This window comes from Zonotrichia albicollis, chromosome 2 (assembly GCF_047830755.1).
Source record: "Zonotrichia albicollis isolate bZonAlb1 chromosome 2, bZonAlb1.hap1, whole genome shotgun sequence".
NCBI classification, from domain to species: domain Eukaryota; kingdom Metazoa; phylum Chordata; class Aves; order Passeriformes; family Passerellidae; genus Zonotrichia; species Zonotrichia albicollis.
In genome coordinates, this window is record NC_133820.1 from 16,248,723 (window position 1) to 16,261,044 (window position 12,322).

Here is a 12,322-nt window from a genome sequence, read left to right on the forward strand (position 1 = left end):
TGAAGTTATTGTCATGTGCTGCAGAGCTGGAGGCACACCTATCTTGGGAATGTGCCTTGATTATTTAGACAATGGAAAAAAAAGATATTTGGTTTTTCAGACCTGATTCATGCCCTGCTTAACAAGGCTCTTGATTGCCTGGCATTGCTCTGTCTTAAGGGATGCTGGAATTCCAGTGAAATAAGGAGCACGGTGACAAACAGCTTAAACACAGGAATAAACATGCACAGAGAGATTTGCTTTTACTCTTAGTTTGCTTTCAAGGTGCAGAATTAAAGACCTTGAGAGAAGTACCACCTGATGTGTGGACAGGAACTGAATTCAGGATGTTTATACCTTGTGACGGTGCTCACAGGGGTCCAAGGATGAGGGAAGAGATGAGGATCTGACTCCATGTTTCAGAAGGCTGATTTATTATTTTATTATATATATTACATTAAAACTATATTAAAAGAATAGAAGAAAAGGTTTCATCAGAAGGCTAGCTAAGAATAGAATAGGAAAGAATGATAACAAAGGTTTGTGGCTCAGCCCTCTGTCTGAGACAGCTGACTGTGATTGGCCATTAATTACAAACATCCAACATGGCCAATCACAGATGCACCTGTTGCATTCCACAGCAGCAGATAATCATTGTTTACATTTTGTTCCTGAGGCCTTTCAGCTTCTCAAGAGGAAAAATCCTAAAGAAAGGATTTTCCATAAAAGATGTCTGCGACAATACCTGTTTTTGAGGCGTGTAAGTCTGGCTCCCAGATATTGAGTGTTTAAGGGGTGAGAGGGAATAAATGCTCTGAAGGATGAACAGGGACTAAACCAGCAGTTTCAAAATGCCTTTTTTCTCAAAGTCAGGCTGGGAGAGCCAAGTAGAACAGGCAGAAGAGGCAAATTCCCTGGAGAGAACACACAGGAGAGAGAAGCAGCAAAATTCCCAGCAGAGCATCTTTGTTTCTGTTGCCAGCAGTTATCACCTCCCTGCAAAAGGAAAAAAAACCCAGAGCACCTTTTCCTCTAATCCAGAGTTACCTGTGAGGACAGCCAAGCTCTGCCACCTTGGAAACAAAGGGATAAGGAAGGTTTATCCAGGATGGGCCCTGCAATGGCCAGGATCACCCTTATTTCTGTTCTCATCCTCTGGGCAGCCACACAGCAGGGAAGGGGAGATGAAATTACAGGTGAGTGATGCAAACCTGGCCACAGGACAGCTTAGTTTGGATGTTGCATAGATATTTCTTTGAAATAAACCAGCCAAGGTGGCCACTCTCCAGAGAACTGGCACTGTCCCAGTGACCATTTAAGAATCCTCTGTTGATAAATGAACAGAGAAAATCTAACCAAGCAAAAAATGCAACCTTTGTCCCCAACCTTTCATCCTCAGGCAAAAATCCTTGTCATTTCCTTTGTGCCAGAAATGAACAAGGAGAATTTCTGCTTTGTCTTCAGTATTGTGCAAATTTTTATGAAACTTGTCTTTAAAATAAGCATTAGCAGGAAATGTGCCTGGCAGATTCCTGGGGATGGATGAGATGAAGCTGTAGAAGACATGCTTAAATTTCATCTGTGGTATGGGCTGTAATTTTGAAAAACCCTAACCCAACTGTAACTGCTAAATGAACCCCTAATTTATTCTTAATTTCTGGTTTGATTCATTTAAATGAGAAAATGTGATTTTTGACTGCTCTTCATTGCTTTTCTTTACTTATGTGGTTTTGTGAGTCTCAGTTAAATATAAACCATATTTCTTACAACCTTGCAGACTTTTCTGTTATTCTGTCAAAGCCACAGCTGAAAAGAGGTTTGCAGAGATTAAGGCCAATAGAATTCCCATCCCAGTGCCATTTAAAGTAAATGGTGTTGACTTTGAAATTTGGAAGTTGTAGAAAAATTGAGCCCATGATCCTTTTCTCATTCATGTTTTAGAGAGTTTGCATTGCAAAACTGAGCTTGAATCTGCCCTCCATGAACCTGTTCCAACAGTTTATTTTTGAGGTTATGTCAAGACAAGAAAGGGGATTGTCTTTCAGTCTGACTGCTCTCCAGTGAGAAAAGATTTTGCAGATCCAGCTCACAGTGGCTCCTGTGGCACCTGAGTGGTGAAGTTTCCAGAATTGCAGCTCTGTCTGTGGCATAAATGCTATGAAGCTTTTTTTTATTGCTGTTTTTTGGCCATGCTCTCAGTTCTGATCTGGGTTTAACCTTGAGTTCCAAGGAGCTTGTTCCTGTGCAGCCTTTGCTTTCCTCTCAGTGTTTGTTCCTGTTAATAAAGGGTTTGCTTTAATTGTTTGTGCTCTTGCTTTACATAGAAATAAAATTGATATTGTCCCTGATGGTGCTGATAGCTGGTGGTTTCTGAGACAAAACCCTAAAATCCAGAAATGATAGGTGTAACACATCCATACTAATGGCAGGAGCCTGCCTTCTGCTGTGCCATTGACTGCAGCTTTGAGTCACTGAAAACAACAGCCAGTGCATTGCAATTCCATTTGACTGTGCCATAATCCCAGAGATGGGAGTAATGAGAACAGAAAGCCAATTTGCTAAAGAGCCCAAATTGATCCAAGCCACATTGCTCAGCAGCAAACTGCTGGCAGCAAAATAATTGAACTCTGTGAGTGCCAAAGCTTGTTTTGAATGGTCTGGAAGTGATGGATGGGGCAGAGGCTGGTGGTGCTGCTCCTTTCCCTGACGCCTTCAGTCCAAATTCTTGCACTGAGGGCATCTTCTTGTACCACACTGCCTCTTCTCAGAGCTCTTCTTTAGGCTTTGGCAGCCTCATTCTATACCTAGTGTGTATATATATATATATATATATATATATATATATATATATACCTAGTATCAATGTTTAAGTATGAATTATGACTTCAAATCTGCTCTGACAGCTGCTGTAGCTTCCAATTATAAACTGTGTCTAATTCTACACCATCTTATTCTCAGTTTCATACCTGTATTTATGTTGCACATTGCTGTAGAGACTAAGCCAGCTCAGCTGACACTGGAATTTTTAGCTTTCCAGTGCTGCAGCCTCAGCTCTGCACGGACAGCACGAATCCTCAGTGCTCTCCTTACTCAGTTTTTCCCTACCAGTCCCTGCTTTGCTCTTGCCAGGCTTTATGTGAGCTCTGGAGAAAAGGAGGGATCATGGGAATGAGGAACAAAGCTGAGCTCTTGCTTCTCACCTGCCCTACTCCCCTCAAACCTGATTTTATTCTGTAACAGTCCTTAATGTAGGAGTTTCTCATTTTCATAGAACAATATTTGTCCTGCTCCTGCCTCCTTCCCTGTTCACAACAGATGTTTGTGCGCTTTCTCCAAGGAAAGGCTATAACCAAAATTATTTAGGTATTAATTCTGTTCCACTCTGGTTATTTAGCCACTCAGGTTCTATTGGCCCTAATCTCTGCAAACCTCTTTTCAGCTGTGGCTTTGACAGAATAACAGAAAAGTCTGCAAGGTTCTAAGAAATATGGTTTATATTTAACTGAGACTCACAAAACCACATAAGTAAGTTTTTAAAAACCTCAAAAGTAATTTTTTAAAAAACCCCAAAAACAAATTAAAAAGTTGGAGCAAGACTTTTTTCCCCCACACCTACATGCCTAGGAGCATTTGCAGAGAAAGGTATTCTTGGAGCAGTGTTGGCACATGGCAAGGGAATGCTTTCCAAAATGCAGTGACAGCTGCCTGCTTCTTGTCAGGCACTTGTGCCTCGTGTGAGGTGCTAATGGATCAAACACATTGAACAAAAAGCAGCCCTTGAGCTCTGGTTCCTGCTCCAGAATCCACGTTTGCTTTCCTTTCCCATTCTCCCAGAGAGTTATCCTCAAGTTAGCCAGAGGGAGAGGTCAGCTTGGTTTCTCTGGCTCACTTCTCCTTCCATCTCCTCCTGCACAGCCCTGTCCTAGTCAGAGCTCCAGCCCAGCCTTTGGGCTCCTCTCCTGGCTGGGATGGAGTTCTGACCAGCTCCTCTCTCAAACTTCTCCACATCCCTAGGATACTTTAACTCTTTAATCCACTGCCCAAGCATAACTAACTTCCTCAACAGAGGACAAAACATTGCCTCTCACCTCATTGACCTCTCCTGATACCAAATACTAGGCCCAGAACGACTAGCCAAGGCAGAGTTTAGGTTTGAGCCATTCTGGGTGCCTTCTGTCCCTCCTGACCACCTCCCTGCACCCCCTGCTCAGGGACACAGAGCAGCCTGGTGCCTCTCAGGGGTGGGGGGACCTCAGCTGTGTCCCCAGAGCCCCAGGGAGCAGACACAGGGCTGTCCTGCTGGCAGGAACAAGCAGGGATGAGGTTTCCACTCTCAGTATTTTCCTGCTGACCTGCTCCAAGCAGCAGCACAGAGCCCCTGGAACCTGTGGGAGCTCTCTGGTTCTCACAGGCACTCCCTGGAGCACAACCCAGCTCTCTTGGGTTGGCTGTTGATAATTGCTGCCCCAAGATGTGCAGGATGTCTCAGCTTCAGCCCGCGTTACTGAAGAGCGAGTCTGGACTCTTCACTTTTCGGTCCTGAGGTTGTTTATTAATTCTTATCTATAAAATTTCCTTTCTGCCCAGCCGAGGTCTGCTCAGCAGGGCAGCCACAGGCACTCTGTGTTGTCCTTTTATACTACAAACTACATATAACATATTTACACTTAATTCTCAATACCTACCACCTATGTTAGACAGTGCACTTCTACTCTAAACCAGTCCTAAGGTGCCAACATCACTGCAGAAAATGGAGAACAAGAAGAAGAAAGAAGGACTAGACATGCCCTGATTCCTCCATCTTGTCCCCATAACCCCCATAACAAAAATCCTAAAATCTACATTTTCACCCCGTGAATATTTTATTGTTACACTATTCAAACCTGTGTGACTTTCAGGTCCTCATACAAAGTTGGCAACTCACTGCAAGGATCAAAATCAAGTCTCCAGGTGTTCTGGGCAGCGTGCCAGGGTCTGCGAGCCCCTGACGGGGTCCTCAGCAGCTCTGGACATCCAGAGCTCTGCCCTTGGCTGCAGGAGGAAGGCACAGAGCAGAGCTGGGCTGCCAGAGGCCATTTCTAGACACCAAAGTCTATTCCATGTTTTCTTCTGGACCTGTGTTGCAAATGGATCCTTCTCTCCAAAGCTCTTTTCCTAGTCCTGCTCAAATTGCACAAATGTCTTTTGTTTAGCTGTGATAAAAGCACAGGATTCCTAAAAGCCTAACAATTTATTTTTTTTCTCCTTCTTGAATTGTTTTTAACTCATTTCATGTTTTCAGGCAGGAGATAAGTTGTACAAATATGATAAACTGCAAATATTTTAATTGTATGCCTATTGTGTAAATTGTGTTAGCTTCAGTCTGTCTGTTGGCTGACCCGGGTGCCCTCAGAGCTCTCAGAAAAAAAGAAAACAGTCCTGCTATATTTGAATCTCTGCAGCTAATTCATATTTATCCTTATTAAAGTGTCTTCTGCTTTGGCTAGAGGATGATGCAGGCATTTTAATTCCATCTGATCTGTTTCCCAAGTGGGACACAGGGTGACTCAGCCCCTCTGGCTTCTATAACATCTCATTAGGAGCCAGCCTGATGTCTGTGACATGACTGTAGGTTGCTCACTGCTAATTCTTAAACTCCATCTGCTTTTGTTGCTGTTGTTGGGGTTTCTCTCTGTTGTTTGGTGTTGGGGTTTTTCCCCTATCCCTGCTGAAGTACTTCAGTTTTAAGCAAAGCACCTTGTGGTGGTAGCAGTTGTGGGTTTCTCTGGGTCTGGATTGAAGACACTTCAATGGTGTTGCATGTTCAGACTCAGGTGTTTATTATTTCATATCAGTAAAACAGTCTCACTGCTGTGAGTTCTGCAGCTTTTCATTAGAAGGCACAAAATGGCAACAATCTCTTGTTCCAAGGACTTTTCAGACTAAACTATCCAATGAAGAACTGACGCCTGGATTATTTTCCCTTTTACCCCAATAACTGATCCCAAAGAGCTGCAATGGGGACTTTTCTGCCCAATTACAAAATGCCACCCAAACCCATGGAGAAGAAGGAAGAAGAAGCATGAAGAAGAAACCCAGGACAGCACCCCGTGCCCTCCATCTTGCTTCCATCCACAACATACTAAAAATCCCCAAACCTCAATTTCTCACCAAGTGACACACCTACACTGCTCTCTATAATCTATTTCACACTTTTGTGGATTCTGGTCTATCTTGAAGTCTGGGAAACTTTCTCCATGGATGAGGGTCAGTCAGTGCTGCCCTGGGGGTCAGGGCACCCCAGAGCAGACACAGAAATATTCCCTGTGCCCTGGGTTTCCACAGCACCTAACAAGTTCATTTCTCATCTGAAATGGTTTCAGAACTCTGGAGGCTGACTCCCATCCCCAGGCCTGTGTGAAATGATGCTGTGTGAAAGTTGATGACCTTATCCCTGACTTTGTTTGTACCCAATGTCAATGAAGCACTGCAGGTTCCCAGTGGCTGCTCAACAAGGGCTGCTACAAATGCAGAGAGGCAGTGCAGGATCTCCAGGAATACCTTCAGTGTCAGATACCTGGAAGTGCTTCCCAGTGATGTATGAGCACCCAGTTTTAGCCTAGGGTGATGTCTGAAGGATGTCTCATTCCAGACATCCACTGTGACTCATCTGCCCATGAGTTCCTCACCCTTTGTTCCCTTTGCAGTCAGTGGGGAGTGATGAAGGCTTTGGCAGCAGGAGGCTGGACTGGGCTTTTAAACTGCTTGGATGACTCTGCCCTGGAAGTGCCTATTGTGCTCTACTGTTAATTTATATTAACATATGTAATTTCCTTAATATTAACTTGAGTTAAATTGCCCTTTTTCTGCCTCGCACCTGAAGGCACCAAGAACTCTTTGAATTTCCTGCCAATCTTCATCTTTTCATGACCAAAGTGATGCCTATGACAAGCAGTCACTACCAATTCTTTCTTGAGTCTGTTTTTTGAAGAGATGTTTATCCCAACATCAGCCTTCCTGGAAATCATTCATCTGTGTTGGTTCTGTCACTGCTTTCTTGTAACTCTGTTTTCCACTGGGTACTGCAGGGACTGCAGAACTCCTGCTCTGGGGTGATGTTGGAGTTCTGGATGCTGAGAATTTTAGATTTTCTGTACAGACAGACTCTGACTTCCTGGAGAGCAACACATTTGACCTGGAAGGGCTGGAACAGGCTTCCAAAATTGATTGATAGCACTGGGATTATGGGTGTGGAGTTGCTTAGAAAGATGTAATATTATAGGGTGGAAAACTTAGATTTTTGGATTTTAGAATATAATAATAAATATGAAGCAAAATGGAAGGTTTAGGGTGGAGGCAGGTTGTTCTTCTTCACCTTCTTCTTCTTCATGGGTTTGGATGATTTTGTAATTGGACAGAAAAGTCCTCACTGTGAGCTTTGAGTGATCAGTTATTGGGTTAAAAGGGAAAAATAATTTAGGTGTCAGTTCTTAATTGGAGAGTTTAGCCTTAAAATACTTTGTAACAAGAGATAGTTAACCATTTTTGTGCCTTGCTAATGAAAGACTGCAGAACTCACAGCTGTGAGGGTGTAACACTGATAAGAAGCAATAAACACCTGAGTCTGAACACAAACTATTATCTCAAGTGCCTTCAATTCTAACCTTGACAGAGGTAGAAATGGAAGCCAGAATCCATCAGGGTGGCAAGTTAATGCTGATCCTTTTCTTTCCTGTTTCTGTTTCCTAGAAAAAGGCCTTTCTTTGCTAGGGTACCACCTGTGCAACTACACCCTGACCAAAAGTGTGTTTAAAATGGTCGCCTACCAAAAGTCGTATGAGAAGAAGTCATCCTGTGGAGGGTGGATCCCGTGGATGGTGTGTCCCCAGACACACCACAGAACAGAATTCCACAGTGTTGACGTCCCTGAGACCATCACTCTCACAGATTGCTGTGAGGGATATGAGCAAGTTGGACTCTACTGCTCTCTAGGTAAGTTTTAGTCAGAATAAGAGAGGAAATAAATGCTTCTTATGGAAGAAGATTCACTTCAGCTGAGATGTGTAAAGGCTTAATTCAGTCCTGGGCCATAGGTAACTATTCACTGAAATAAATGAGTGTAAAATAATGTAAATTTTGTCCAGCATGTCAAGGAGTAGACATAGCAGATTAAAGCTCCTGATTCTTGCTCTTTGCCACCTCTAGTCACAAATTCACTAAACTTCCAGAGAGCCTGAGGAAGGCACCTGCTCATCAGCCCTCCAAGGGCTCATTACCTGTCCAGGTTCAGGCCACTATCCCTGGCCAAGAGCAATAATTCACTGTCTGGTGCCTGCAATTCACTGAGCCTGCCTGCAGTGACACCAGGAGCTTTCTCCTCAAAAGTAATTCAGGATGCTCTTGGGATAGCATCTTGTCTGATGTGGAGCAGGGTCTGTTCCCAGAATCAAACCCAATTTTGGTTCAAATTTAAAACAACCTGTGACCTCAGGGCAATGTGATACCCGATGCTTTCCAACCAAAACTAGACTAGGACCCCTTTTTCTTAGGACTTCCTTGGTTACCTGTGACTGTGTGGGAGGTCTGAGGACTGGTGAGCTTTTTGGTGGATCTGATATAAAATCTGAGTGTTAATAAGACTCTATTCAGAAAGACTTTATCACCTTTGTCTCAAGATGGAAGCTTTTCCCCCTTCCTTTATCAGGGTTACCAGTTGTCAATCAGAAATTCCCAGTTTTATCAGAACTTGAGACCTAGATGGACTCAAGTTGGACCCTCCTAGATGGAGGGGATTCCTTGGGGAAAAGGTAATTTCTTTTTCCAATAGATAAATTTAGATGTTTTTAAGCTGAGCAGGCATCTTGAATTATCTAAACCAGCACTGAACTTTTCTGTCATCCAGAAAAGTTCTACAGGATGTAGTTTTGTCTCTTATTTTTGCATTTTCCCTATTTCCACTTTTCAGTATGGACCTAGGCGTTTACATAACCACACACAGGAACAGCAGATTGAAAGGAAAGGTCCTGTGGCAGCCCTGGCCCTTGTTTTGGGTCATAAGACTTGGGTGACTCAGATCTGTGGGAATGTCCCCAAACCTGCTCCTGCAGAGGATCATGTAACCATGAGGAGGGATGAGCCATATGTCCTGTCATGGGATCTGTCAAGAACAATGTGCCCATCCCACATTTAAGTTGCTTCAGAGCATTGGAAAAAGAATTTCCAAACTTTTTTTCCCCCCCAGGCATTTTCTCCACAGTCACAGGTAGAATATTGTTTCTAGCAGGATTTTAACAGGATGGGAACACAAAAATGGTTGGTGTATTTTATTTGTTACTAAAATGATTTGCTAGGGAAGAGAAATTAAAGCATAATAAATTAAATAAATAAATAAATTCCTAATTTACTGTATCCTGCTGTTGTGGAGTCCCAGCAAAGCAGAATTTGAGCTGCAGGTTGCTGTGTGCCCAAGCAGATCTGTCAGACAGGCAAAGGACCTGCTGCTGATCATCTCTATTTTCCAAGCATCAGTTCCATCTCCAGTACATCTAATTATGGTTGAAAAGTTACTTCAGTGAAGTCTTCTGGATATACAGACATGTGCATACATGTGTGCCTGTAACAGTATCAAATGGTAGAACAGAGAGGCAAGCAGAAAAAATGTCTTTTTAATTCTGTAGTACAAGGAAAGAGCTGTGCCAGCTAAATGTGGAAAAGTCACCATGGATGTCACTGTTTGCACAAGAAATTCAGGTGTTTCTGAACCTCTGAAAATCAAGACCATCTTCTTGTGTGGGAAAAAAAGCATGCTGGTAATGCTTGAAATATTTCTTTCCCAGTATAATTCTGTCTCTTAAAAGCATCTCCAGGGATATTTTAGGCTTGAGAGCTGTTGATGATTCTGTTTCATCCAACATGAACAAATCTGTAAATCTCTTATAAAGCTTAGCTGGAGAATTTCCACCCTGCCCTTGCCATGTTGTTGATGGGCACTCTGGGCAAGTTTGTCCATGAAATACTGTGGTCATCCTGACACTTTTTCCTGTAAAAGTTAATTTGGGAATATTTAAAGACATTTAAGGATTTGCATGGCTTCTAGGTGATTTCCATGTTTACATTATTCTGGTATCTTTGCTTTTCAGTGCATTAGTCATAAATTCTGTGAATGGTAATGCACTGTCTAGACACAGTCTTAAATAAATGATGAGAAGAGAAACTGGAACTGCAGAAATTACTGCACAGCTCACTGCTGAACTGCTGTTATTTTCTTCATGGCATTATCCATGCTGGCGTGCTCCCCATCCTGCCAGGGGTGGAAAGGTCTCCATGACATTTCACAGCAGCCTGCTCCTGGCCACTCCTCACCTTCTCTTCCTAGAAGAAGAGAAGGAAACATTTACCCCTACCTGGAATATGGCAGGCCCTGCTTTTATTATTTCTTTACTCTGGTCAAGTTGTTCTGATATTTCTCACTAGTTGTGTGTCTGTCCATTAGGATACTGTTACAGGTGCACACACAAATGACTTTGACATTTTAAAATTACAGCTGGAAAGATAAATATCTAAAAGTTAGGAAGTGCTGGAATGAATTCTTCAGGTAGAATTAAATTTATAAAAAAATATTTTATCTCTTTTTGCCCATGAGATAAATGGAGATCAGTGAATTGTTTTAGTTACCTGGTCCAGCTCTGCAGTGCCCAAGGACACATTTCCCAGTGCCCAGGGATGATGGATCCCCCCAGAGTGTGCCACCCTGACCTGCACATTCAGTGCTCTGCTCAGCCTCTCACTGAGTACAGAATTATTTATCACCTCTGAAGGTGAATCCTGGGGGATTCACAGGCAGCAATTTGTCTTCACAAAGGCTGTGGGTGTGTTGTTCACAGATGGGCAACTGAGCTGCACAGAAACTGAGATCAAACCATTCTCTGTTGGTTTCAGACAACTTAGGTGTCATTTTTATTTTCTTCATGGATTTATTCTGATTTTCATGGTGCTTAGTGCTGCTTTTAACAACTTGTATGGCTGGAGCACAGGGCTGCAGGTCAAGCTCATGGACCTGTGAAAGCCTGAAGGTTGTTTCACCATACAGAACTTCTCCCAGCATCTTGTCTTTTAGTTAGAGACAGGATCCAGCTCTCCAGGCTTGTTTCCAGCTGCCTGGATGGATGCTGAGGGTATTTCTCCTGGTGGCTGGCTTGCTGCCCACTTTCCAGCACAAGATGAAACCAGAGAGCTCCTTATCTGCCATCTAACCCTGCCTGATCCCAGCTAGGGAGGGAAAGAGTGCATCAGCACATGATGAAGGCTGGTTTTTAAGCACACACATACAAAAATACCTTAAAATAAGAAAGGTCAAGACAACTTTAATTGTGGAGTTTTTTGAGAGCACTTGATTTGCAATGTTAAAGTCAGGCTTTAATCAGTGTGCCTTGTGTGTACAACTTCTGAAGAAGGTTTTTCAGAAAATTTCAGAAAAACTTTTTCAGAAAAACAACTAAAAAGTGAAGAAAGGCTCATTGTATGTGTCCCTCAGCAGGGCTGGGCCCTTGCAGAGCTGGCATGCAGATGTGGCCATGCTGGCTGTGAGCAGAGCAGCAGGAGCTGAGCACAGCTGTCCCTGTGCTCGGCTGTCACAGGAAAGCCAGGGGACACTGGTGTCACACATGGGCAGCCCTACAGCATCAGCCTGGGTGGGAAGGTGCCAGAATGTCCTGTGGGACTGCACCCAGAAGCAGGTGGCTCTGGCTGCCCTGCAGTTTGTGTCCCTTGTGTGCCCCCAGCAGCTGCAGGAATGGGATTATTGACATCCCTGCCTGTTCCCCTCAGTGTCTGCTGATGGGAATCCTGTCTGGGAATTGCCTTGTCCCTTTTTGAGCCCTCTGAAGCTGTCTGTCTCCACACCCCCTGTGCTGACAAATTGCAGAAGTTTCCTCCTGTTTGGGTGAAGAAGTGAGTTCTTTCACCCATTTTATTACTGTGGGCTCTGGTGAAAACCAGCTCTGCCTTCACCTTGCCCCTTGCCTCAGCCTTCTCCCTTCCAAGGCAAGAGGAAAACCCAGGAATGGTCTTAAATATTTGTCAGATGCTGGATCAGCACAAATCCCAATTAAACTCTTGGAGAGGCAATCAGGATGGGCAACACGCACCTGAGTAAGCAAAGGCTACCGGTGTTCAAGGACCCCAAAATCGGGGTTGTGTGATGAAAACTGCCAGCCTGCCTTTGGAACAGACGTTCCCAGGGGCTTCTTCTGTCATTTCATAGATTTGTCTCCACCTTCTGATACCTGAGACAAATGCAGGGTGCTGGTCCCTGGCTCCACCACCCCCTCTGGAAGAAGCCATCCCTTCCAGATGGAAGGAGGGA

General features: G+C 43.7%; 1 protein-coding gene across 1 annotated transcript in view; it reads left to right on the top strand.

The window, feature by feature from the left end:
• Positions 1-981: 981 nt before the first annotated feature.
• UMODL1 (uromodulin like 1) overlaps positions 982-12,322 on the top strand; it is a 54,999-nt gene continuing 43,658 nt past the window's right edge. The window contains exons 1-2 of the mRNA XM_074536182.1: positions 982-1,175; positions 7,708-7,950. Coding sequence (XP_074392283.1) covers positions 1,088-1,175; positions 7,708-7,950 — 331 coding nt within the window. The 5' untranslated portion in view covers positions 982-1,087. The remainder of the gene's footprint in view (positions 1,176-7,707; positions 7,951-12,322) is intronic.